At 41.8% G+C, this 27,874-nt stretch overlaps 1 protein-coding gene across 1 annotated transcript; it reads right to left on the bottom strand.

The window, feature by feature from the left end:
• Positions 1-15: 15 nt before the first annotated feature.
• Positions 16-27,510, bottom strand: dnm3b (dynamin 3b). The gene is made up of 21 exons (XM_074688165.1): positions 27,202-27,510; positions 26,487-26,847; positions 22,321-22,394; positions 21,841-21,990; positions 19,431-19,634; positions 16,990-17,088; positions 16,618-16,778; positions 16,114-16,256; positions 15,840-15,975; positions 14,398-14,465; positions 13,070-13,208; positions 12,534-12,620; positions 11,053-11,123; positions 10,824-10,878; positions 9,242-9,355; positions 4,651-4,760; positions 3,914-4,028; positions 3,487-3,651; positions 3,122-3,354; positions 2,396-2,569; positions 16-1,708 (listed from the first exon to the last, which is right to left on the bottom strand). The coding sequence occupies exons 2-21, from the start codon at positions 26,645-26,647 to the stop codon at positions 1,666-1,668; spliced, it is 2,502 nt and encodes an 833-aa protein (XP_074544266.1). The 5' UTR covers positions 26,648-26,847; positions 27,202-27,510; the 3' UTR covers positions 16-1,665.
• Between the last annotated feature and the right edge of the window lie 364 nt (positions 27,511-27,874).

Raw genomic sequence — 27,874 nt, 5'->3', positions numbered from 1 at the left:
ATAACAACATGAAATATTATGGGGGAAGAATTTTATTGAGGAGCGACACAGAGACACAGAAAGTAACAACTGATGCAAATCCCCGGTTTAACATCACGCCCTCTGCTAAACAATACCATCTCACTACGACTGGAACACTTTATTCGTTGGTCTTCAGGAGAGTCTTCTCTTTTTTTCAGCCTTCCAATTCGCTCTCTACATTTAGCTTTGGCAATACAGAGTTGTAAATCATGCCGATAAGGCAGTCTAAATCAGATAATAGAGAGCATTTAGAGACACAGAACGATTAAAGCGCTAGGATCCTCGATGAGGTCTTTATAGTCCTCAGGTACAGTATCTCCTTATCGTTACCTATATACATCAGAACACATTATAGGCCCACATACACAATAACGAACAGACAGAGAAGCACTTGAACATTGACAACAGCACCTCAAGCTCGCTGCAGAGGCCGACTGCTCTTCTGCCTTTATCTATGAGAGAAGAGAGACTAATAGAGGATGCTGTGGCGGTGAAAAGAGTAAGAGTGCCAGGCTGGATGTGAATGGAGTGTTGAACATGAGAAAAAGGCTCAAAGGAAGGATGTAAATGCTTTTCATGTTAATTCAAGGACCTCTACAGTGGTGTGTTCAATCTCAGCAGTCAGCGTCTGAATCGAGCTCCAGGCTCAGGATGGTCACAACCTGACCATTGATACAGCACAGGTGAACACCTATGACAAGTTTAAATGTGTTGTTGATGCTGTTTCCATAGAGATAATACTGAAGGTGCTCCTCAGCCTTGCTATGTGTGTGTGTGTACGGCTGCTACAACACAATAACAACGCACACAAGTCCAACATTAAATTTACCCCCGAGGGCTGTAGGGTTCATCTTTAACAGCTTTGACCATGAAAACAAACACAACTGAAATGTCAACAAACGTGCAGACAGACAGCACATGCACACGTGTCCTCACACACTCTTACACACCGGCACACATACACAAAATTACTCACACACACGTAAACACACATACTAAGATACAACTTCTGTTCCTAAGAGAACATTAAGCTGATAATTAACATTTAAGGGGGCCAGTATACAATAAATAAATACAATACTAAATAAACTCAGCCTACATATAGGCAAATTAGTCCCACCCCCTTTTACACACGCACTAAACACACACGCACACACTCTACAGACGCACACTCCCATGCAATAAAAGCAGCGTATGTGCCATGCTGCGTTTTGGAATGAGTAGGGCAGTACAACTGCTGAGAGTTTTTTCATGTAGAAGCAGCAAGAGAGGATGGTGGATGACTTTGTCAGGGGTTTCTGTGTGTGTGTGTGTGTGTGTGTGTGTGTGTGTGTGTGTGTGTGTGTGTGTGTGTGTGTGTGTGGGATGGAGGTTTAGGGGTTCCAACAACAGATACTTTGGAAGTGGATCTGCTAAGCAAACCTGGACCACAGGCGAGCAACAAGTGCACGTACACATACACCACAAGACAAGTACCATACTGTACATAGATATATGGACATCGTCACCCAGCAGGAAATCAAGGGTCAAAGGTCAAAGACTTCAGCATCTGCACTAAAGGAGAGACCAGGACAGCAGAGCCATGGCTAAGAGAGGGAGGAGGGGGAAATGAGATAAGAGTATAGAGGAACCCCGTTTGGATGTTTATGGTGGAGCTTGTCTTGTGGGAGATGGAGGAGGTCGCCGGCTTTGGTGGAGAGGATGGAAAAGAGGTTGGAAAAAGAGAGGACAGAAAGATAACAAAAGAAGAAGAAGAAAAAAGATAATTCATTAGTTTCACACTGGTTTACGAACTTTTGTATGCTAAATATTTAGGGATCATGAGCAACTTAACTAAGCATGGAGACAGAAAACAGAGAGAAACATCTAGGTTCGGTTTCAACATTTTAGTCAATTTCCAGTGTTTCCTATGAGAGATCTCATGAAAGCATCTCCTCAGTATTTCTGCTACTGTTTTATTGATTCTTTCATTTATGTGTTTCTACCTTATATATAGATTGTTTGTGTCACTCAGTATAAAAAGTTCTCACAAATAAAGCCAGATTGATTGATTGATTTGGTCCACTGACCACTAACTGTCACTTTGTAGTTACCTACAGAAAAAGGTGTGATCAAGTGAAAGAATTTGATTTCTACAGACATCACATCATCATGTCCCACCCATAAAAACAGTTGATGATGTCTCAGCTAAAAGTTAAGGACTCAAACTTGTGTCTGTTCTAAAACTTGCTGAAACTTGTAATAAAATATTTTTCTATTGTTGACTATGCTCTTCTGTTTTAATTGAAAATTGTCATCTGTTTGGACTTAATAAGGTTTAGTTTATCGCTGACCAACAGACCTAGCAGGTGCGTCATGTAAAGGCTGTACTTACCTTGGAATGCTGGGAGGAGCCCTGTTAGGACGGCTGGGGGCCTGAGGACTGTCAGCACTGTTATTGAAGGGCCCCAGGGGTCCTGGTCGGTTTGGAGGAGGTGGGGCCCCTCGGGGAGCAGGGCGCTGTCCTGAAGACATCCTCCTGGGGGCAGTGGGGCTAGGTGGAGGGGACCTGGAGCAGGGAAAAGATAAAGCACTAGTTACTATCCTGTCGTTTAACTGAATCAATTTTTTAGAAATTTTAATCATAAAAATGTATGTATGTGTGTGTATCTACATGTGTATACATGAGTATAAATGTGTAGGTTTTACGTGTGGATATGTGTGTGGAAATGATGTAACTACATGGATATTTAAATACTGAATGTGTGCATTTGTGTATATGTGCTGGTTGTAAAAATATTTATACAGGTTCATTTAAGAGATATATGTTTGTGTATGCATTGAAAATTTGATATAGGTAAGGACCTTTGGGTTAAGATATATAATTTATGAGTTTATATATTTTAAATCACTCATTTATGATTAAACAGCATTATGGTGTAAAGACAATAAATGGAAACAGGATTTTTTGCATTATTGCAAAACTCAAAAAAAAAAATCTCTTTTTTCTTTTGTAAGTTCTTTTTGCTTATCCTGTTCTTTTACATGAACAAAACAAACAATTTCTTTTAAAGATTGTTGCAGTTGAAATACACAACCAATGTAATTCCAGCAGCTTTACCTGCGCCCCCCACCGGCTCCCATCCAGGAGGTGTCAACAGGTGGAGGCATGGGGGTGGTGTAGGTGGAAGTGGAGATGTCCCCAATGATGCTCAGGGCCTCCTTCAAGGCCTGGTGAGTCCTCAGCACTTCGTCCCTCCTCTGGGCCTGTTCTTGAGACTCATCCATCAGAGTGTTCTGGTCGCCTGAAGAGTACAGCTGAGCCAGCAGCTCTGCATTGATGAAGTCCTTCACCTAGAGGCCAGACGAGGAAGTGATGAAGGAAGATAAGTAAATGTAAATGCTTAAAAAAAGCGACACATATTGTAGACAGTAGAACTTGCTTTCATATTTCTTTTCAAAGCCAATATGTCAGTATTTTTTTACATTGATGATCATAAGGTGCATGATGGTCTTAGGCATGAGGTCCCGGATGCATTTGTTGACAATAGCCATGTAGGAGTCCACCAAGTTACGGATAGTTTCCACTTTACGCTCCAGCTGAGGGTCCATAGAGAAGTTATCCGAGGTGGTCGTGGTCTCACTCTCAACCTATGAAATGAACCAGAAGAAGATTTTTTTAAGAACTAAATTTAAAGATAAGAAACAGGCATGTCATATAACTGCAAACATCAGGGAAGGTGTTTCTTCTTTTGTAGTTGTGTGAAATTTCCTCCAATGTATTAGGTAAAGGAATGTAAATTATTTCTCTGTGTACGAGATTTAAAACTGAAAAAATCCATAACGTAGAGGAAACAGAGGTAACAAAAGCTGGTAAAGTGTTAAAAGGTCCAGAGTAAAGTGGTTTGCTGACCGTCATGGTCTTTTCAGGATAGACCCCCGCACGCAGGAGAGACGATTTCCAGCTGTCCACATCGTCCTGAGAGTCACAGGCCAACTCCAGGGTGCGATTATCTTTGTACACATTCCTAAACAGCGAGACACGGGAGGATCAGCATTAAAAGAAAGTCAGCACAGAGCAGATATTCTACACCACCAAGTGTTAGAGTAAACTACATACTAAAGTCATGGGCAGCAGCAGATTCATGTAATCCACAGATGATGAACTATTAGCCAAAACAGAGGGTATTGATACTGTACAGTTATGTGTTTCCTTCAGTGTGAAATAATTTGTTCTTTCAACTAAGCTATAACTACAGTGAATGATTAGGCCTTCAGCCCACATTTTAAAAAGAATGACTTCTTTAAACAGAGGATATTAGTTAAATGGGAAATGTTGAAGTATTTAAGATGCTGCATGTACATAGGAAAACTTATTTCTGTCTTTCAATGACAGACTTTAAGAACAGCGCTGGAGATCTGTTGGCCATAGTTTCACTTTGTTCCACTTTACCATCATGCATACATACATACATACATACTGTACTAAACACATAATCCAAAACATATTTCAGCTGCTGCAGCAGCACACAAGGGGCCTTGAACCCTCAAACTAAATCTCCAGCATGTGGCTGCTTTAAAAAGTCAAGTTTTTTCTGCAGATGTCAGTGAAAGATGTAGAAATATAAATTGTACAATGTCCTCGCTGACCTGGACTCTGTGTTGAAAATACAGAATATGTGCTTGCTGGACATGAAACTCTTCTCCACATCGCGGACCTTCAGGTTGTCCAGGGGGAGCATGTATTTCTTCTCCTTCTCCTGCAAACGAGCAAAACAGAAGGATCAAGAGCTCTGTTATGACTACTACAATTTGCTCCTTTTGTTTTATTAATGTGGCGCAAACGTTTGTTCAAGATTACGTCCATAGCGGAAAGGTGAAATCAGGATTTTTAAAGAAGGAGATCGTAGGGGTGAGTTAAGAGAAAGAGGGTGACAGGAGGGAGAAGGAATGGGGGAGAATTGAGAGTGGGAGGTAGAGTGGGGGGGTGTAAAGGGTGGGTGGAGAAGGGGGAGGTAGAGTTGGAGAAAGAAAAGGGAGAAGGAGAGCACATGTGGAAGTCATTACAGTGTGGGTCAAGACACAGTCGTTCTTCACGGTGCGTTTTTGCCGGAGAGGGTTGGTAGCTAAAGGCCGAGGAAAATCTCTGGCTGCGGTGAGAAACGCAGATACGTGAGTTCACACACAAACATAATGTTCATCTTCTGAGGTGGACGCTGATTACAGCTGTGACACGTTCAGAGATCTGCAAAAGAGATCAGGCGCCTGAGTTTTACTCTTCATCCTCGCCTCCATCTTTCTCAACTTTCTGTCTTTTTTCTTTTATCCCTCCCCCTCGATATTTTTTCAATATTTTTTCTTTCCATTCCAGAGGGGCCCACTTCCTGCCTGATTTTTTTGAAGAAGGAGGGAGAGAGAGCAAGAGGGAGAGAGATTAAATGACAGCCTGGCGTTAAAACTCAACATCTGGTAGTGCTTAGCAGCATAGAGAGAGGCAGAGGAAGGAGGGAGAAGTTAAGGAGAGGTGGCGGGTGAAGGGAGGAGGAGGAGGACGGACCGAGAAGAAGCAGCACAAAAGTGGATTTGCAAAAGATTTGCAGAAGGAAGCCCACATCTGGTGTGAAGGTGCGGAGAGCGTTGGTAGATGGTCACAGGTAAGAATTAGAGAGGATGAGGAGAGAGGAAAAAAAGCAAAGAGAAGAAAACTGCAGATTTTCTGCAGCGTATTCCCCAAGGGGTCACTGCGGCCCATATATGGTCACACGGGTCCCCTCCCTCTTCCTCCCTCTTCCTCTCCCTTTCTCACTCCCTCTCTCCCCCCTCCATCTCCCTCTTTCCCTCTTTTTTGTGATATCCCCTCCCTGAACGTGCAGCCAGTCTGTCCCAGTCGTCTGAGCGAATATGCCACGTCAAGGCTGGATACTCTTCATGGCCGGCGTGACCGAAACGGACCGCGAGGGGACCCAGAGCTCAGACGTCTTCACCAAAACAAATAAACACGGCGAGAGACGTGCACAACAAGAGCTGGGGAAGGCGGCGAAGAGCGGAGGAGGCCAAAAACGCAGTTTCGAAAGGGGGTTTTTCGTTAGAGGGGATCCTCGCTGCCAAAATGGAGAGGGGCGAAGGGAGGGCACAGACGACAGCCGCAAGCATCTGGAGGGGCAAAAACCAGCACACAAGGCCTGGCTCTTAACTCCGGCTCCGTCCACCCAGTGTTCAGACTACCTGTTCATTGTCATACTGGTGTACAGTAGTCTGCACATTGGTTAGACTGGGCATGGACCTTCTTCTGTCAGTCTGTCTTTCTGTGTCACTCTGTCTGTCTCTCTGTTGCCATTTCAAGTCTCCAAAAAGTTTTGTTTTTTGCATCTCCCTTCTTACCCTTTGCTTTGTTTTTAATCTAATTATCATCTGTGGTCTATAATCCTCTGTATTTGTCCTCAGTGCATTCTAACACTCACCCCTTCCTTTTCACTCCTTTTTGGAATAAACATACATCACCAACTTTCAACACTAACTGCACATTTGATAACTTTGCTGTGAAAAACAGAGGTGTGAAGACATCTCGACTTTCAGCCAGAATGATAAAAGTTTTAAAGTCAGTCCTCAGAGGAAAGCCAGCTCACATAATTTATAGCACGAATGAGTGAGTGTGCAGGCTGCTCGCCTGGTGCTCTGATGAAGATGTGGTCCACTGGAAGGGAGGGGGAGGAGCGAGTGCGGCTGCAAAGCATCTAGCACAGGCCAGAGGAACGAAGGCCAATCAATCAAGTGCAGTTTGAAAATACAGGCAGACACCTCCACTGAAGTTATTTCAGTGGGTGGCCAAAACTGACTTGGAGGACTTTGCAGTGAAAGACACTGGTGTATATTAGATTACTGTGTCAAATGATTGCAAAAAGATGTTTGTTGGAGTGTTTGTCAGATAGTGCATGAAGAAAAACACTCACGGCTTTTGTGTTGCTGGCTTAGAGTATTAAAGTAAAAGAGAGGAAATGCAACTCTTAAGTGTTGCATGCAGAATATCATGGGCTGTAAACAGGGTTTGGGTCTTTTGACCCTCTATAGAGGAGTTTCTGACTTCTGAAACATTAGAGGCTGATGTTTGGATTAAAAACTTGTGTTTTTCCTGCCAAGTATGTGAGCAGCTCCAAAGTAACTTGCCAACCACACCAACAGAGCGAAGAGGGTGTGTGCATGTGTATGTGTGTGTGTGTGTCTGTGACTATAGAAAGTTCAGGGAGTGTAAAAACAGAAATACACAAGGCGATCCAGCGGAGTCTATAATTTCCCATATTACCACACCGACGTATCAAATGACAATCTGTAGACATGGTGCTGTGCAGCCCATGTGCTGTCTGAGGCCTGAGTGTGCTTTCATACACTTTGGGTGTCTGTTAGTGAACGTTTGGAGGGAATTGGGATGGTGCCATATTTTGCAGAAAAGGAAGAGAGAAGAGAAGGGAAACTCACAGACAAAAGGAAAGATGGATGACACAGGGAGGGAGAGACAAACTCCTCAGATATGGAGTTGAAACAGTAAACTGCCCTCTTATGAGGATTAACTTTTTTTTATGAACAAGTTGGTCTAAAATTAAGTGGAGCCACATATAGAAATCTATTTTACAATCAAAGCCAGAGAGAGGTCTGTGTCTGTGTCTGCCTTGAAACTGAACCCTGACCAGGAGACTAAACACCGACCAACAAACAAACAAACAACAAAGCAGCGACAGCACCAACTGGCTGAAGGAGTTGCAGTGTGTCTGCCTATCTACACTTGCTGTGCAGAATATCCTCCAACCTGTACAGCAGGCACAGACAGGCAGATAGACATCAGCCCAGCAAACAGGCCAGAGCCACAGACCAGAAACAGCGCCGGCAAATCTGCACATGAAGAGGGGCGAGCGTCATTCTGAAACCAGGGTACAAAAGCTGCTGGTGTAATGAATTACTGCTGACTAAATGATAATAAAATTCTCTTGGAGAAAAACAAGGAAATCTGAGTCATTTGTTCCCTGATGGTATGCGTAAAGTGAAAAACGTGTCCAGTGTGCACATCACACTGTCTAGGATTACTTGCATGTTTTTTTTGATACAGATCAAAAAGAGTAAAATGTATAAGCCAGCTTAGGGTTTTTTTTTTTACTTACACCTGGAAGACATCAAACTGGCGTGTTTCCAACTTACCCTTAACTGATCTTCAACCTGATCTACAAATTAAAGTCCTTCATATGAAGTGAAATGATGAAAGAGACCTCAAGCTATCTCATTGTTTAATGAAAGCTAGCCTTATTAGCCTCTAATATGTTTTGCAAACCTAATGTGTCTGCAGTTTGATGCTAAACAGGTAACATTAGTGTGCTTTCTAAAGAATTATAGCCTGATTAAACAGGGTATTGTATCAGATTGTGATACTTTCTTTATTTATCTTTTTTTGTACACTTGGGGGCTGGAGGTGTTGGTGAGTGAGGGTGAGCAGGTTGTTTGTATTTGTGTATTTTTCTGTGTGTGTTTTTTATACAGGGATGATGTTTTTTGGACCCAGCACATGAGATACTGAGTCTTAGGGCTGACCGATTTTGAAAAATAATCTAACTGTGATTTTTTTAGACCAATATTGGGATTGCAGTTAAGCATACAATTCTTTGGGGGGGACATTTATCTTCTGTGTTGTTCAATTAACGCAAGTTTTAAGTCATTTTATAGTATGACTAACCAACAAAAGATACTGTTAGCATTTGAACAAGTCTTTTTTGCATCTCTTAATTGAAAAAGAAAAAGAAACACTGTGAAATTTTACTGACCTCCAGTTGTCAGTAAGAGTAACAAACCATACAGAGAAAAGTGACCAAGGGGTTTGGCTCTACGATCTACTGGATGGATCTTGGTAGCTCACAGGCTTTTTTTTGCCAGAAAAAAAAAACTGCATTTTGACTTTTGCTTGTTTTAAGGGAGAACAAGTACGAGTTACTATATTCCTTCCAGGTCTGTGTACATGAATTTTTTTTTTTTCTAATTGCAGCCTTTGTGATATGAAAATTGCATTGTATTACATTGTGATGTTGGTTTAAAATCGATTAATTGTTCAGCCCAAATGAATCTTAATGAGCTCAAATTCAGGGTGCTATTACAAAACTTGGCGTACACAGTATTAAAAACAAAACCATAAGCTAAAAAGCACCACAGTGTACTTTATCCTTTGATATTTTAAGATCTATGTCTATATCTGATTTGAACTCACCTCATCATCCTTAAACCAGGAGAGGCTTTCAGCGGTCAGCACAAACCAGTACTCTTTGGCTCCTCCCTTCATTATACTGATGTTGTTGATGGTCAGCCAGCCTTTACGGATGACCTAGAGGGAGGGTGGGGACAAAAAGGCAGAATCAGCTGTTGCATTTCAAAACGAGAAAAAAAGAAAAAATACAATCCCACCCAAAAAGCTAAAAAAAATAAAAAAAACAGAAGAAGTGAAAGAGAAGATAACAGAAGCCCTTTAACCATCATCATTTGATAAAACAATGCATCATGGCTGATGCATGAGTTGTGATGAAATATGTGTGTGTGAGAAGGTCAGGTTAGGTGTGTCTCTGTGACTCACTCAGAGCCGAGCATGTGACTGAGTGTCAGTGCAGTCTCATGCAGGGAGCTGTGCTCACATCGCAGATGCTCTTGTTAGAAGTTCAGTTACCATTGTGTTAAGTGCCTCAAGCACACAATAGAGCCCGTGTGTCGGCTGTGTTAAGTGTATTAACCCCAAAGCCCCTACGCAAACCTGTGGGCACAGTGCCAAGTGATCATTAGGTTAGATTACTGTCAGTCTTACACCGCCTAAGACTCACTTAAGAGGTTACCCACATCGTCACAAAGCTTCTCTGACAAAGGCCTCTAGGCTAGAGGTCTCTAGGTGCAGAAAGATCTCATATCTGCCATTTTTTAGTGGTAAAAATGCTTTTTCAAGCAGATAAAAAATAAAGATTTCAATGTTTTTGTCTATCTGGCAACCCCTTGTAGTCTGCAGACTTTGGTAGGTGGAGGGGGTGTTAGAGAGCAAACGGTTAGACAGTAAAATCTTACAATCAGGCCTGATGCGGGAGGAGAGGAGGCCTGCAACAGGAAGGAATGTGGGGGGTTTAGAAACCTTGTGGCACAAAAAAATGACAGCTTTTTCCAGAGCAACTTGTCTTTCAGAAAAAGCCTCTGCCCAACATTAGCTCACACAACCAATTTGCCATTCATGACCTGTCAAAGTGGAAAATGAGACACCAGCAGGTTGTTAAGCAGCGGCGCTGAAGAGCACCACACGATGGGCAGAAGTGTTACTGCAGGCACAAATGACACGGCAAACTGTAACCCACGATGAGCAATACTCACCCACACACACCCATAAGAGGGCTGCTGAGATTCTCACTAAGGGATGGGGATGAAATGCAAAGTGGCACCTTGATGACACAGGAAGGGTTCAAACAAAGGGAAACGTCTCAACAACAACACCAGTGATGATGGTGGCAAAATGTAACAGAACCCAATGTGACTCTTTTCATCAGAGAAAATCATAAAAACAGCCAAACAATCAAACCACAGCACACAACTGGTGCCCAAAAAATATAATACAGCATGCATGACTTACACATAATAATAATAAAACTACAGAAAAACAGAGGATAACATGTGTGCAAATTAAAACCTGATTTACTAAAATTAAGGATCACATCCTCTTTTTTATTTCCTCCTGCAGTAGCCGCCCCGCTGCTGTGTATGTGTGCTCTCATCCCCTGTCCTCCGTGTTTGTGTATGACCAATAAGACCTGACAAATGCTCACCTGGTTCGTGGCTGAACTCTGGCTCTTATTGGTCTGACTGCTCCTCTGCTGAGCACTGTGGCAGACAAACAACACAACAGAGATGACGAGAGAGACAGAGAGGATGGTAGGAAGAAAAAGGGTAAACAGGGGTAAAAACAGACAGCTGAAATGTTTGTTTTCAGCTGCCCAACACAATCCTTCATAAATAATTCATCATTGTGGAGCTGTGGTAATAAATGGTCCTTACTTAGCAAAACCAATGAAGTCTTCGTGGTTGGTGTTGATGTAAGAGAGCTGGATGTCTATCAACAGCAGAACCTGTAGCAGAACAACACAGATCACATGAGGCTGATTTTTAAAGAAAATAGTTGTTAAAGAAGGAAAAGGAGATAATTTGTTTATTCACACAGTCACACTTGTAGCTTGTCTCTGTAGCTGAGACCTGAACATGTTGCTTTTTTTTCCTCTGAACTAAATACGCTGATAAAATACACAACATGTCATGTACATGTGAGATATTGGGCTATCCACTGCTGTTAGGTGTACTTTGGCTAGAAGCTTTGCTCTGTTATATAGTGAAGTATGTTTGTTGATATGGTAAACTAATGAAACTGAAGTTTATTTCATAGCTATAAGGCCTGCAAAATGGTATATTTACCTCCCCTAAGGAGGTTATGTTTTTGGAAGAGTTTGTCTGTGAACAACATAAATAAAAAAGTAGCAAACGGATCTCGATGAAATATCCAGGAAACTTTCAAAATAGGAAGACGTGATTAAAATTTGGAGGTGATCGATTTTTTTAAGGATTCTTTATCATTGTGAGATACAGCCATTTTCAGCATATGTGTATATAACTCCACCATAAATGGTCAGATTGCTTTGAAAAATAACACAAGACAAGGTCACCATAATTTCTGACAGATCTAAACGTACAATCCAGATCTTGACAATATTCTGGATACTAAGATCCAGAATATGAAATATGTACTGAGTCATCTTAGTTTTCAACTCTGTCAGGAAACAAATTATCGTACAAACCTGCAACTAACACCAAATTCTAGCAGACAGTCTGCGGAAAGGGAGTATAACATTAAAGTAGGACTAAAGTGTTGGAGACAATCACAATATGCTTGGCAGAGGTCTGCGCTCTCTGAGTGCTTTTCTAGTTTTTCCTTGTTGTATACTGAATTTAACCAATGTAACAGTGTAAAGCATTGTGCCTTTGTTAGGAAATCAAATAAATACAGTAAAATGTATTTTATGATCTCAAATTATATCTATCTTTCAAAAAAACACTGCACCTCTTTACCTGTATGGCCTGTAACCACCGCCCAGAAGACTGCTTCAGGGTGTTCGGTAAAATAAAGGCTTGTTTTGGTTTCACACATGATCTGTCATACTAGCTGCACCTGTATGCTTAGGTGGTCACTGAAAATTAAAGTGCCTTGGTGACATTTTTATCTATTCTATCTGACTCAAAGTGCAAAGTACTTTTGATTTGTCACCTGAGACATGCAAATAAAAAATTGATGAGAGCAGAGAGACCCTGTGATGACTTAACCACGTTGTGCCAAAAAGTGACAAAACAGCCTGTGATTAGAGCAAAACAATGAGGTAATTTCTGACTGTACTTGCGTTAACTCAGTCGGGGTTAAGGAGTTAACGCTGACGCCGCTGAGTCATGAGGCTTTGCATGAATGTTAATTATTGCAAAGTGACGAATGTTACCTGGTCTTTGGCTCGACTCTCTCTGTCTCTGATATGAGAGGTCACAATTCTTTCGGTTTCTTCGCGCAGCATGGGGTAGCAATCCAGCTGAAAACACATCACATAACTTAATCAGATCATATCGTTAGGAAAGCAGAACAATAAGAACTAGAGTTATTTATACTATACTCTTAAAGTCATGAGTTGTCTACCTGGTGATTGATGTGATCTAGTTCTTAGGCTTTCTTTGGAATCACTAGTTGACTTTCCATAACATCTAAATAAAAAAGTGGATCCTTAAACTTGTGCTATAATTCCTATAAATCATTTAACACTAGTGTTTTTAGGATGGGTTTCATCACTTTAACTATTACTCTATTATTGTTTTTCAAAGTCGCTATATTCAGCATTCACATCAGTGTTATTTTGGTGAAAATTAAAGATGCTGAACCCATAATCCAATACAACCAATGTCTGTTGTGAGAATATGCATATTCTGTGAAAACCTAGTAATAAAACTACACCATATAATTGTTTTTTTTTTTAAATAACCATACCTTCTCAGAGCACTGGCGTACAACGTTAATCAGCTCCTGGATGACCATGTCCACACACTTGACGCAGGGTCCCTTCAGCTTTATGATCTGCTTCTTCACAATGGCCTCAAAAGCCATGTCAGGGGTGAAGAGTCCAGTCCTGAAACACACCAAAAGGGAGTCAAAAGAGGTACAACAAAGTAACAATGACTTGTTTCCCTTTCTGATGTAATCTACAGTCTACTGCAGGTTGGACCTACCAGGAACCACAGAATTGTCTTTTATTTACCACAGTGAGGTTTAAACATGAGCATTAATCATGAGTTACAACATGTTTCTATATCAGTCAGCAAACAAAGGTCAAACAATCTTCTTTTGACGTTTTCTGTAACATGAATGTATTTGACCATCAGTGGATCAGCGTATTTCAGTGGCGGCTGCTGCTCAGTCAAGGAGGGGAGGCTCATTTTTTTTCCGACCTACATCATAAATTTGTTTATTTATTTAAACGTTAATTTTACCCTTGTGTTCCTGTTCATGAAAATGATCTGTGACCCTGTCGTACCAACCGGGTGTTTTTTTCCAGGGATGTTACCAGTGTTCTCTCAACGCTCGTCATTTTTAAGAAAAGTAAACTCGCTGGGGATGGATAAAGCCTCCGGATCAGTCCAGAACAACTGAGAAGATGCTCCGGTGGAGGGTTATACTTCAAGATCGCTGTCTGGCTCATTTCACTGTCAATCAAAAAGGGATTCGTCCTCAGACAGATCATCCAATCATCATGCAGAAGCCCAGCGTCCAGGCCAGCCCACTGCCTCATAGACCCCCAGAGACGCTGAGCGTCCAATGGGCAGGACAAAGCCCAGCGTTTATCCAAAGACCGTCCAGTTTCCACAGTGGAACAACCCACTCTACACTTCCCCGCTGAAGTCAGAAAACGCTCAGCGTCTGACTGTGTTAAAGCGCTGCAACACTGCAGGGATGAATGAGAAGGAGGTGGAGCCAGTTACCTGTGATAGGTAGCTGATTCTGAACAAAAGATGAAGGAATTCTGGCTCATATTTTGTCAATGAAATGTACACACAGCAGTACATATCACCACTTTTTTTAAGGACATTTTAGGGGAAGCTGAACTTCCCTTGCAGTCATAGAGCAATCGCTACTGGTGTTTTTATACAACAACAGTGATAATGCAAAGGTAATGTAAGTATCACTGGTCAGTATAGTCAGTATTTTCGCTGAAGGCGTTACATTTTGGAAAACACACATGAAAAGACTGGCTGGTAAATTAAGAAACTATCTCCGCCATATGTCCCTCATCATTTGGAGTTTGATCGACAAATCCTTACCTGATACCGTGGATGTTCTTGATGGCATAGCTGATCTCACGACGCATCTCCTTCTCATCACACTCCATCTGAGGAGAAAAGAGAGGGGAGGAGTTTAGAGACAGAGAACAGAGTTGGAAAGTTTAAAGGATGAGTGACAGCCTGAACGGAGATCGCCTGACGAAGATATGAAAAGAATCACTGCAGGAGTACGGGAGAGGAAGCAGTGCTGAAAGCTGTTTTTGTACGATGAATATGAAAGGGCATTATAAAAAGATGATACTGAATACTGAAGATATTAAAAGATCATCATAGAGAAAAGAAGAGAAAGTTTTTGAGCAGTTACAAAGGGATAATTTTGGTTCGTAGAGAGTCTGAAAGAAACAAGTAAAAGAAAAAAGATTTAACAGACTGCAAAAGTCTCCTTCATTTTGATTTTCAGCGCATTAGATCTAATTGTTTTAACCGTATGAAAGACGGTCAACTGGGGGAGTCATTACTCGTACTAGTCCCAGAGCAGTTTCCTTTGAGTCTTTATCCGTCGTTTTGGATGAGGCAGATATTAGAGATGGATTTGGGAGTTTTTCGAAAGCTGGTGGAGTTACAGTAAATTTACAGTTAAAAAACTAACCCTTCGATTCAATAAATTTTCAAGTCATACATAATCAGATTTTCAAAAAGCTGTTGGAGGTATTGTGATTTTAGACCCTATTATCATGGAAAGTATTAACATCCATGCTTTTCTCTTGCTGAAGAGGTTACTGGACACAAGGCTTGGTATCCCCCACGCCGATAAGTCACCTGCCCAAAACGGGGCTAAGTTGTACAGACATACAACCATCCACGCACACTTTCACACCTAGAAAAATTCATTTAGAGTGGCAAATCAACCTGATGAGCCTGCTTTTGTATGATGGAAGACAGAGAGCACCCACATGTGCATAGGGATGGGTACTTTTCACATCTGAAACGATACGGTACCAATGCCCAATACCTGGCAATCGGTACTGGTACCAATTTTCGGTACTATTTTGTGTCTCTGTGGTAAAATATCAATTTGTTTAGTAATAAAATACAAATCAATTCAACATGCTCAGCATGAACGCATACTCTTTCACTCACTCACAGTCACAAGGATGCACTTAGGTACCTTAACATGGTACCTTTTAGTTTTACATGAATCGGTACCCAGTACTTTTGACAGAATGTGGTACTTACCTATAAAAGTACCTAATTTGGTACCCATTCCTACACGTGCAACATGCAAACACCACAGAAATACCCAGCTGGGGATCAAACCAGTGACCCACTCACAGCAAGGCAACAGAGCTAAAACTGCGACACAGTGCAGCTGGTATAACAGGTGGTTTAACAGCATATAGATACAATCTGTTTGTTGAACTTAGTCATGTTTTCCTCTTGTTTGTTTGCAGTCATAACTCTCTCTAAGTGCAATACGTCACCTTGACCAGCTCAAAGGGGAAACGCTCATGGAAGATGCGATTGATTTTTGCTCCACCAGACAGCTCCACTGTGTCCACCTGATCCCCTGAACCCTCAATCCTTTTCTCAAAGTCCACAGAGAACTGCTGCACCATCCTGAAAACAGGAAACACATACAAAAAGAAATGAATGAGCCCTGATGGCTTAAAATAAGTAAGCCAGCACCGAGGCCATGCTTTTTATTAACTAAATCCCATGTAAATGCCCTTGTTGTGGGAATAAGAGGCCACTGACTGTAGCAGCTGCTTTGTTTTGCGTGACGGGTCATCAGGTCGGTATCCCCGGTATTCCTCGGCCTCCTTGTCCAGAGCCAACAGCTGGGACTGCAGCTTACTGCGGAAAGCTGGCAGGGTGTCTCGGATGTGGTTGGTCAGTTGCTGTGGCGATATAAAGACAGAAAATAAAAACAAAAAACAATCACATAGGAGCATCAATAAGGAGATTATGTTGTGTTTTTTCTCAGCGCAGAGATTAAGCGTTTGGAACTTTCGATTTCTAAGAAAACTGAACGACCATGCTCAAACAGAAAGTGTGGAGAGCTTCTGACTGCCTGGGTGAAATCATAAATCATTAGGCACAGAACTAGAAAGAGTGAGCGCTTTTTCCACCTACTGACAATCTTGTATCACCCACACTGATGTACTGTAAAATAGAGGTGAAAAAAAAAATACAAGGCCGCCCTCTCGTTAATCACGTAAAGTGCTCTGTGGGAAGCACAGGGAGAAAATCTATGATCACCTCGTTGAGCACTTTCTGCAGGCGTGGGGTGCCCATTTTATCAGCCATGTGCCTGTACGCCGGGTGGGAGAAGAAGAACTTCCTCTCGGCCTCCAGAGCAGCCTTGATATCTTTCTTCCCATCGATGTCCTTCTGACTGCGATTCACCACCCCGATGTAACCTGAGAATGAATAAACAATGACACAAAGCGAGAAAATGATGACTGATACACTCAGGAAACAAAGGCAGCAATAGTGCGGGGATGATAAATAGGAAGTGGAATTGAAAGATGTTAGAATGGCAGAGTTATTACAGTCTGTGATTGATGAACAGAAGGGAGAGATTTAGTCGTGAATGAGAACAGAGCCAAGCTTTTTAACACACATACACACCTCTTCGCAGCGGGAGCAGCTTGTTCTCCAGTACATCTCGAGCATCTGTGCCCTCGTCCATCAAATCCAGTTTGGTGATCACTCCAATAGTTCTTAGACCTGGAACAGGCACCAAGAGTTAGAGAGCCTGTTGGTAGGATGAAATGTTTGTGTCACTTCTATAATCCACTGTGATCTATAGCTTATGACTTCTGCTTGAGCTTTTGCACATCTACGGCACGGGTTTGATAGTTTTTCAGGTAGGCTTTGGAAACGGCAACGTACTCTAAATGCAAACAAAGAAAAAAACATCTTTACTAAAATTCTGACCAGAGATGGTGGCAAAATATAGGTGACATACTTTTTATGTAATAAGGTTGATTTTTTAGGACTGAATCTACCAGTTTAGCAAAAAGCTGCAATTCTTTTCAGGTCAATGCGAAACTCTACCTTTTCACCTGTCAATGAATATGTTGATGTGTTGTACAGTGAGGCCTCGGCTTACTCATGCCAGGGTAAAATGGGTTTAATCACAAACTCTTACTCACCACTTCCCGTTACATAATGAAAATACATCTGCCTGTTTTTACAGCTTTATGTCTATTTGATCCATTTTCCTATCCCCTGTAACACTTCCTGTTAGTGTCATAAATGTAATTGTGTGATTGACCCAGGCATTCTGGGCAAACTTTTCCTACTTCTCTTCTAATTTTGCCATAAACTGCTGGTCAAAATTAAACAGAGGAGGAAAGCTTCCAGGTTATTTTCACCTACTTGATCAAACAACATAAGGGCTGTATGAGCCATTTCACCTTACCTTAAAAAACGAAGTAATGAAATAAATTATTTTAACTCAACATCTCAAGTAGTTATAATTATTATGGGAAATCATTTTACTGAATGTCTTAAATCAAATTAACTTGATGCTTATTTGTTACAAATTGAATTATGAAGTAATGTAAAAAAAATGTTGCATATCACCGTAAATACAATAAATTGACCTTACTAAAAACTGAAAGATGTGATATCAATAAATTTGCCTTATGAATTAAATAAATGTAATATTAAAAAATTGAAGCAGATCGGAACAACTAAATTAAATAACATTTTAAGTTACAGCAGCGTCTCATAACCACACCGTTCCCTCCTCACTCATGGTTACAAACGCTGTCACATATTATTTTGGCCAATTATGAAAATGTGAAAGGATAGATTTATTAATTTTTGGCTCAGACAGCCAATCCATACCACATGGAGCATGGACAGCTAATCGATGCCAAAGGGAGCACAGACAGCTGGTCCATGCTGTAACGCACAGACAAACAGTCTGTATAATGTGGAGCACAGAGAACCTGTGCCACTGCTGCACGTCAAGAAGTTGATCAGGGTCTTATATTGACTGTGTCCCCTCCTCACTCACGGTTACAGAATGCAGTCACAAACTAATGATTTTAAGTTGCGCTTACTTAAACAGTAACAAAAGTTAAATCTAATCAAAAATCATCATTTTCAACTCTGAAAACTCAGACATTTGAGTAAATTGAACTTACTCACAAGTTTTAAGTTTTCATAACTTAATCCAATGGAGTAATTTGAACTTTGAGATTTACAGTGTATACAAAGATGTTAAATCCAACATCTGCATCTTTGATTTCTTTGTTTTTTTTTCAATGTGCTCCTGTCTAAACCCATTTAGATCCAGGCTAAAAAACAAATGTTACAGAGCTTTTATGGAGGCTGATCCTGCCCTGAAGAACAGTTTAATAACTTTTTAACGATAGGATGTTATTACGGTACAATCTTACAACAATCTCGTAGCAGATTTTTTTTAATTGTTGTTGAGAACCCTCCTCTTTATTTTGGCTTTTAACTCAAAATGAGCTTGACATCCTGGTCCTGTTAGCATCACTTTTGCGTTTTTTGTTTTTCATCTCACACACTTTTTCTAATTTTATTTATTTACCCTAAAAGGTTACTTAGTACAAGTAGTTCTATATTTCATCCTCTTCCTCTTTTCCTCTCTGCCCAACCTGTCTGAAGATCAAACTTTACAGTGGGACATCCATTTGATTTCTTTTTCCTTCCTTCATCTTTCTCAGTATTCCATTTCAGTAGTGCTTCCAGTAGTGCTTTCTCCTTAACATCATCCTGTTTATTTTTCTTTTCCCCTACACAAAAGCTCCTCGACTTGTATATTTCAATACCCTCCTCTTCCTCAATTTCCATTTCACTCAGCCTTGTGTTCCTAATATTACACAGGGCGATTGATTAATCCATGTGGGGGAATTCTTTTTCCACATTCAGAGATGTCGAGGTCAGGCTGCATCTGATTCAGGTTACACACACTGACCACATGGTCAACTTTTCCAAGCATTGCTGACTCTTATTCCTTCATCTACACCTTTCTTACAGCCTCCTTCACTCCAGATATCTTTCCTACCACCCCTGATGCCTTTCCCTACCTTGTGGGTCAACGTCTTTGGCCAGTTTCAAGGCATCAGAGTTGGCCAGGTCAGTGTTGGCAGGGGTGACGGCCAGGATCAAGCAGCTCTCTCTGGTAATGAACTGCATGATCATTTCTCTGATCTGCTGCTCGATGTCTACGGGCTGGTCTCCAACCGGCACCTTCGTGATGCCCGGCAGATCGATGAGAGTCAAGTTCAGCACTGCAACGCCAAAGGAATGAAATGTGAGGAGAATTGGCTAAACCTGTGTGATATTTCTGAGAAATTTTACTACATTAGGCAAGAAACTCATTGTTGACTTCACACAAAGGCAGCATGATCTCTGCAGCCCTTAGAGTGGCTGAAGTACAATAAAATCAAAACCTTTGAAAGAATCAATTTGTGTGTGAATTCAATATCAGTTTTAAACTTCACAAATTAGCTCAGATAATTTATATAAAACTAGTTAAGTGATATTTTGATATCTATCTTATCCAACCCTTTGTACATTCTTTGCCCTCCGCCCTGGAAATCTGATTGGCCATCCCAAAACCTGCACTATCATCCTGTCAGAGGCAAGACTTCTATGTAAATTACCAAAAAAAGGAGATGAGTTATTAGAAAAGTTGAAAGAAAGTTGCTTTTTTGTATTAAAATAAGCAATATTTTCTTTTGTTAGTATCTTTAATTTTGACTTTGCTTATCTAAAGTAAAAATACAAGTGTAACAGGTTTAAGCTACTAAATGGCAGTTGTTTAAGGTCCCGTATTGTGCAAAAATCACTTTATTAAGTCTTTTAGTGAAATTTGTGGGTCTTTGGCTTTCCTCCCAGCCCACAAAATGTGATATTTAATGACAAAAACTGTACTTAGTAGTGCTTGTGATTGTAAAATCCTGACCTAAAACGAGCTGTTTGAATTTTGGGGATTTGCCGACGTCAGCTATTCCCTTTTTTGACCAATCAGGAGCAAGTCTGACCTGATTGGTCCACCGAAGCAGAATACCCCCGAACCCACTCCCCACCCACTCCTGTTCCTGCTGCTGGAGAGAAATCTCTCCAGCAGCGGGGAGGACAATGTCAAAGTTGAAGAGCCATCACTGCTCTGCATTTGGCTGTAAACAGCCACATAGTTCCATGCACAAGCTTCCCATCTCGGAAGAAGACAAGACTAAGTGGCTGGAGTTCATTTATCGATGAAATGTGCCAGCTACACTCAGTAAAACTGTGCATGTGTGTGCTAGTCACTTCACGGCCGACTGCTTTTCCAACTTTGGACAGTACAACAGAGGGCTAGCGAATAGACTGGTCCTGAATCCAGGCGCATTACCAACCATCCACCAACAAACCTCAGACCCAGGAAATGTGAGTATTTTAAATGCTGTGTGCTGTGGAGCAGATGTAAGAGCTTTTCCTCAGTGTCCCCCCTCTCTCTGTGTTAGCTTCAGGATGCTAACTTTGGCTGCGGTTAGCCTTGTTTTAGCCTGCAATGTTATGGTAATCGAGCTTCGCTGTTTCCTAAACATTGTGCACTCAGCGCTTGCACGCCGCTCTCAGTGACGCTGAAGAGCGAGGCGGTATCAGCGATGGCTCATTTACATATGAAGGTCACGCCCACTAAATCAGAGCGTTCTGAACAGAGGGGCTATGAGAGCCTGGAAACAATGCTGCTGTGCTTGATTTATTGGCTTTTTGGACCAAAACATGTTACTACCATTTCATGAAGACATCAATGATCCATATTAAACTGCAGAAAAGGAGCATAATATGGGACCTTTTAGTAGGCATATAAGACAGAGAGACTAAATATTGTTTAAATGTGCTGCACTTGATGCTAACAAGCAAGTTTTGTCATTTTGGTTTGTAATGGTGGCAGTCTTGGTGAACAGTCTTTAGCTTTGACCCAGGTACACTCACTTGCATGAGGTAGTGCAGCGGAATAGGTTAATAGAGATGTCCTTGTCTCTGTGAGCATGTCTAAAAGCTGCATAAATTGAAGCTATTTTTTTTTCTCTAAATATGGACTGTAAAAGGAGGATGATTAATGAAATGAACCATCAGTTGAAATTAATTTAATTTCAAGGCTCTTGCGAAAAATTACAACATTCACACATTCAGAGTTCATAAAGACATCCATAGAGATGAGTAGGTTAAAAGTGTGAAGCAGAAGTGTAACACTTTTTGTAAAAAGGGTATTCAGACAAATAAATAAATAAAGAACCTTTAAAGTGGCTGCTTTCCAAACCAATATATGTCATCAAGTAGACAGCAAAACTGTATTTTTTTTTGTTGAAATGACCCAGTTTTCAGAACACTTTCTGGCAGCAAAAGGAAAAAGAGAATAATGACTCACAGTCTGCATAGTCTACTTTATTTTTCCTGTGTTACTGTGGTCAGAAGAATGACTAAAGCTGAGTTTTAACTTCTCACCGTGAGGGGAGTAAACTCGCAGGTTGATGGGGACGGGAGAAATGCCTTTGTTGGCCCCTGTGACACGATCCGTCTCTGCCTCTATCTCCTGGCGAACCTCATCAAATTCTGTGAACTTCTTCCCTTTGCAATGCAGGAATTCAGCCCATTCTGACAGGATGAAAAAGAAGACCATACAACTTAGATTAGCGGCTGTGCTGAATGCGTATGAAAGCAGAATGTCAAAGCAAAAAGGGAAAAGAGCCGAGAGGAAAAAAGCAGAACCATTTATCAAGAGTAAAAGAGGAGGCTTAATGTGTGTGTGTGTGTGTGTGTGTGTGTGTGTGTGTGTGTGTGTGTGTGTGTGTGTGTGTGTGTGTGTGTGTGTGTGTGTGTGTGTGTGTGTGTGTGTGTGTGTGTGTGTGTGTTGTGTGTGTATGCATCTCTGTCTGCATGTGCAAATGATAGCATGTGTGGGTGTGTGAATGTGTGCGTGCCCACCTGCAGTGGCGCTGATAAGCTGCAGAACCAGGGGCCTACGGGTGACAATGCCAGATCCACGGGGCAGAAAATCCCTGAGGGAAGACAAAATTTGTTATTTTAAAACACAGCTACTGTAAGTATTCGTCACAGAGTTCCGCTGCTGTATTACATCTTGATCATTTGAATTTTGTCATGCAACATGGATGGAAGGAGCAGAGGCCATTTTTAAACACTGCTAATCCTCTAGTTTTCATTTGCTGCAGCAGCATCAGACCTGTAAGTAATGGATGAGTACAGGATACTCTGACCTGATATTCAAGGTTTATGTTCAAGGTGTAAATTAAGAACTGCATTGCTAACAAAGGAGCATTCTCATTTAGAGACGATGACTTCACAGATTCCTAACAGGATCCATAATGACTCATTCTGACAGTGTGTGAATGTTTGTCCAATAGTGGATGCTACAGCTACCTCTGATGCCAAAGGTCTTTCCCAACAAACCTTATTAACACATATCGACCACAGACCTCCCAAGAGGGATGGGCTGAAAAAAAAGGCAAGGCCTCTGCTTGTCCATTCAGTGCAGTGCAGAGACATTTCAGGACAGATGGATCATTACTCAGCAACAAGACTCTAAATGAGGGCTCAAACAGGGAGCAGTCAATGCATCCATCTTGACCTGCACATGTGCTTATTAAAACTGCAAAAATATGACCATTTGGTTACGCATTAAATGATCTAGCTGTATTTGAAGAAAAGATGCTGTTTCCTAGCTGCACATTGGTGCAGTGGTTGGCGCTGTTGCCTCACAGCAAGGTCACCAGCTCGAATCCTGGTTGGGGAAAGGTGGGCCTTTCTATGTAGCGCTTGCATGTTCTCCCCATACATGTGTTACTTCTTTCCATGTACGACCTCAGTCCACAGTCCAAAAACATGCTAACTAGGTTAACTGGTGAGTCTAAATTGCAGGCTGAGGGTGCTATCATAGGTGGGAGTTTGCACATAAAAAGTTGTCTGTCCCTGTGTGTCAGCCCTGCAACTGACTGGCAATCAATCCAGGGTGTACCCCGCCCCTCACCTAAAGACAGCTAGGATAGGCTCCAGCCACCCGCGACCCTGAAAAGGATAAGCAGTAGCAAATGGATGGATGGATGCTGTTTAAGTGGAAAATATCTGATACAGCCCAGGAGCAGGATAAGGGTATTGACCAAGCAGCGACCCCTGCTGCAAATGGACGTTCTTAAAGCGTTCACTTGTAGCTGTTTTTAAGAGCAAAGGACTCCTTGTTGAAAGCCACATTAAAATAGCGGTTTGTATGATGAAATTAAACATGTTAACAGCTTTTTTTGATATCTGTTTTGGAACACTTTGTTTCAATCCATACAAACTGTACATCCCCACCTCTTCACCTGCCTCTAGATTGTCGTATTGATAGTCGTCAGTCTATTTGAAATGCTAACTCCACCTAATGTTTGGATGGCCCAACAAAGAAAAGGAGCTGAGATGGGCCCTTACCTCAATATCTATAAAACAATGGCCTAAAACTGGCCTATTCAACTCATAAGTGGCCCAAAGACAGCAAAACATCTTCTACGGAGACTGACAAGTTCTAAACCTAACCCTAACCCTAACCCTAACCCTTACAAAAAATTCCAACATTATTACAGATATTGGCTGCCTAACCTGTCGTTACCTAGCAACTAACCCACAATGCATTGCATCATTGAGCAGGTGCGTTTAAAAAGCTAACATGGGCAGTCCTACACAGGTGAAAATAGCACATCTCTTTCAACCCTAAAACAAAAAGTCAGCGAGGAAAATCATCTGTGTAACCCTGCGTGGACTGGAAAGTATTTATTTATTTTACCACCCAGTCCAAAAACCAAACCAATGTGTTAGCTCTGCAACGAGTGTGTTGCAGTGCTGAAAGATTATAATGTTCAAAGACACCACACTGAAAAACGTGACGCGTTTCTGACTAACTTTCCTGAGGGATATCTTGACGGGGCGGCTAAAATCCAGAGTTTGACTGCGTCGTACAACTGGAGCTGTACTACAATACAGCAGACTTGCATGACTCAGGAGAGGACCACAGCAGCTTTACTTAACTGCTAAAAATGTGCGGCCCAGCTTGTGTCTTTAGCCTGACAATCTGGCCCGACCAAATTTCTAATTGAACATCCCTTGCCTAAAATATCTAACCCCATACTATAGGTGGGTTTTTTTAATCGGTGTGTGTGGCTTACAGAGCTTTTGGAGCTAGCCTCAAGTGGACACTGGAAGCAACTGCATTTCCTAACCAATGCCTTAATACTTCAGCATTTGCTTTATTTTTTGTGACTGGTGTTGCCCCTTGGTTATTTACAACCTATGATATTAACTAGTTCAAGAATTCCCAAACTATTCAGCCTTGACCCTCTTCTGATGATTGGTAGAAAATTAGACTACCTATGTGTACACATTGCTTTTTCCTGAATCTACTGGCACTGATACAATTGTTATTCTGGTGTAGTCACCTCAAGAGTTCTGCGGCAACAGAAAAAACTTCAATATGAATGGTTTTAAGATTTGAGCCATTTTTTTTTTCATAATTATGGATGAAATATGCAATTTTAGCTAGTTTGGGATTTTATAAAGCATTTTGCAATCCCAAAAGGGGGTCAGTCCATGACTTTGGGAGCCAATGAACCATCCAATTTTACCTATAAAAAAGTCAACTTTTCTCTACAAATCTTTTTATTCTGTCGTTGTGTTTAAATTTGGTTTTGCACAATCAACACATAACGTGACAGGGAAATGACAGAACAGTTTTAATGTCTAGGCATTTAGACTTTGCTAAAAAAAAATGTAATAATAAATTTGGCTATAATTTACTGCAAGGGTATTTATCTGTGTATTTTCTTTTCTGACTTGCTGGTATGAAAGCAGTATTCTGATTCAACCATTGTGCAAGTACATGCATCAGTATTGTAATCAGTGAAGAAAGAGTGGTGTCTGGACGTGTCCAGATTTAGAGCTGCATTTTCACACTTTCAGGACTTGAGGAGACAGATCGTACAAAGGGTGTCAAAATAAATGCTGCAAGGGACTTTCTGAATTCACTCACTCAGGCTCTTCAAACACTAAGAGTCATTAACCTAAATTGCAACTTAGCTGAAAAAAAGGGGTTAAAAAAACTTGGATTAGGTTTGAAAACTTGTCTTTTGAAGCTAAACCAGTGTCCAAGTTTGCAAAATCTGTAGTTTTCAAGAGCACAGAAAAAAACTACAGTCAAGGTCAGTTTATATTTATGCATAAAATCTATGAGGGGACTCTTCAGTCAGATACAATTTATCACAGCATGGACACAGAATGTGCAGGAAAGTAGGAAGTCAGATTTTCAGCGGATGCTTTAAGTAATCAGCTCTATCATTTCTTACAATGCCCAACTTAAAAGCTTTCTATCTCTTTCATGCTAGGCTATAAAACACAATCTCTCTATGTTATTGATTGGATAATAGGGCCATTGTGTTAGACTAGAGCACTTCATAAATGAGCTATTAGGCTGTCTTTCTGAGACATATCTAACATTTCCAGTTCATAATGTGCTCTATCCTTAACTTAAAAAAAACATGTGCAGCTGCTTGTAATTTATTTGTTGTGAGTGACCAAAAACCAAATCAGGAGGATAAATACTAAAGTGTTTTCTAACACTTCTGCATGTACAGTACAGAAGGATTATGGTTTAAAGTGGATTCATGCAGGGATTGTTTTCCGCAATCTCAATTTAATGCAGCAGAACATGAGAGTGTCAGTTTTTACATGGTCAGATGCATATTAATGCTGCTGAAAGGATGCTGGGGAACTAAAAAAAAAAAAAAAAAGGTGATGGCTATTTCGAGGACTGTGTGTGACTGCAGTTGGTGCTGATTGGGCTGAAATCCCCTGGTGCTACTGTAACCTAAATACGGCTGCCCTCTTCTGTTGGTTGCCACAAGGCAGTGATGTGTGTTTGAGAATGTTGAGGTGACTGTTTGGAGAATAATAGAAGTTGTGAGCGCTCACTGGGTTCAGCTGCACTGACTTTAAGCTCCAGAGGGAGATGGTTTGAGCTTTCCTCAGAGAGATTGGCCCCATAGGCCTCTTATGTCATCCTCAAGGTTAGCTGGAGAAGGGATTATACTATTCCTGGAGGTCAAATTTACCTGCCCACAAAGTTCTCCAGAACGGAGCTCTTCCCTGCGCTCTGCCCACCGACCACCGCGATCTGAGGCAGGTCCAAGTTGCATGCCTGCCCAATTGAGCTGAAGGCATCCTGCAGCTTGTTGACCAGCGGGATCAGGTCCTCCATGCCACGATTTCCCATGGTGCCTTTTGACAGAGGGACGGGATCAGCGAATGGAGAGAAAGATAGGAGGAAGGAGGAGGAAGGAGGAGGAGGAGGAAGAGGGGGGTGGAGGGAGGATGTGTGGCGCTGCTATATTAGTCCAGGATACCGCGGTGCTTGTTGATGTAGTGAAGTCATCTAGCCGCGCGTTGCCCCGAGCCAAGCGAGGGTCGGAGCGACTGTGGAAGCAGCAGAGGGGAGAGGGAGGAGGGGGCAGAGAAGAGAGATGTGAACGGACAGAGACAGGCAATTGCGCAGTTGCTTACAACAACCACCTTAACCTCTGTTGCACACATTAACACACATATAAACACAGCGAAGCCTGTGGTTTCAAGGGCATTTGTTGATTGGAGCTCCATTAAGCTACAGAGGAAGAATGGTGCGTTCAGGGCTCCATAAATCCCACACGAATCACGCGTCATAACAGCGATAGAAAGCATCTTTTGCTACGTGCCAATGAATGAATAACGCCTGGTGATAAAATAATGTTGGTCAAAACGGAACAATCTCACACAGTGTTGTGTAGGACCTACCCCGCCTCAGGATTGTCTCGGTGTTTTCGGTGTCCGACAGTCCCGGTCGCTGTCCGGTGCTGAACCAACGCGCAGATCAAGCAGCAAAACCGAGTGACCAGACCCTGTTCGATTACACAAGCACCACCTGCTGGATCTGAGATTCCTGTGCATTAATCGTGTTTGCCTGTGGGCTCGGTTCAGGTCGGCTGGATGTCAGAGCTGTATCATCCCGAAAACAAATTCCGCTTTGACAGATTAATCATTTTTCGCCCTCTCCTGCGCTCCACGGTGTGATTGCGAGGCTGCGTCTCGCTCCTGCAAAGTAACTGACGCAGCGGTGCACCAATCAAAGGAGCGGGATTTGAGCGGCGGCAGCAAAACTCGAAATCCCCATTGGCTAGGGAGGTACAGGTTAGGCCTACCTGAGCCCGCCTCCTGTTTACATCCGTGCCATCTCTGCCGTTGTGAGTCATGCGGCACGGCTGCGCATCGCTGCAACAGAAGAGCTACGCGTTGCTTCAGATCTCTGCAGTGGGAGCAGGAACGAGCAGCTGTTGTAAATATCACAATCCGTGACAGTCAAGTTATGTCTATATGATAATATTGCTGTGATGAACTCCCCCCTGCATGGCAGTGACACATTTGAAAAGACTGAGCCTTGAAGGGTTCGCTTGAGCTGGACACAGACGTG

The sequence above is a fragment of the Halichoeres trimaculatus genome, unplaced genomic scaffold, assembly GCF_033239565.1.
Source record: "Halichoeres trimaculatus isolate MK-OKI-2021-1 unplaced genomic scaffold, fHalTri1.1 fHalTri1_scaffold_15, whole genome shotgun sequence".
NCBI lineage: Eukaryota > Metazoa > Chordata > Actinopteri > Labriformes > Labridae > Halichoeres > Halichoeres trimaculatus.
Note: the sequence above shows the minus strand (reverse complement) of the source record. Positions and strands in the feature narration are given on the sequence as shown.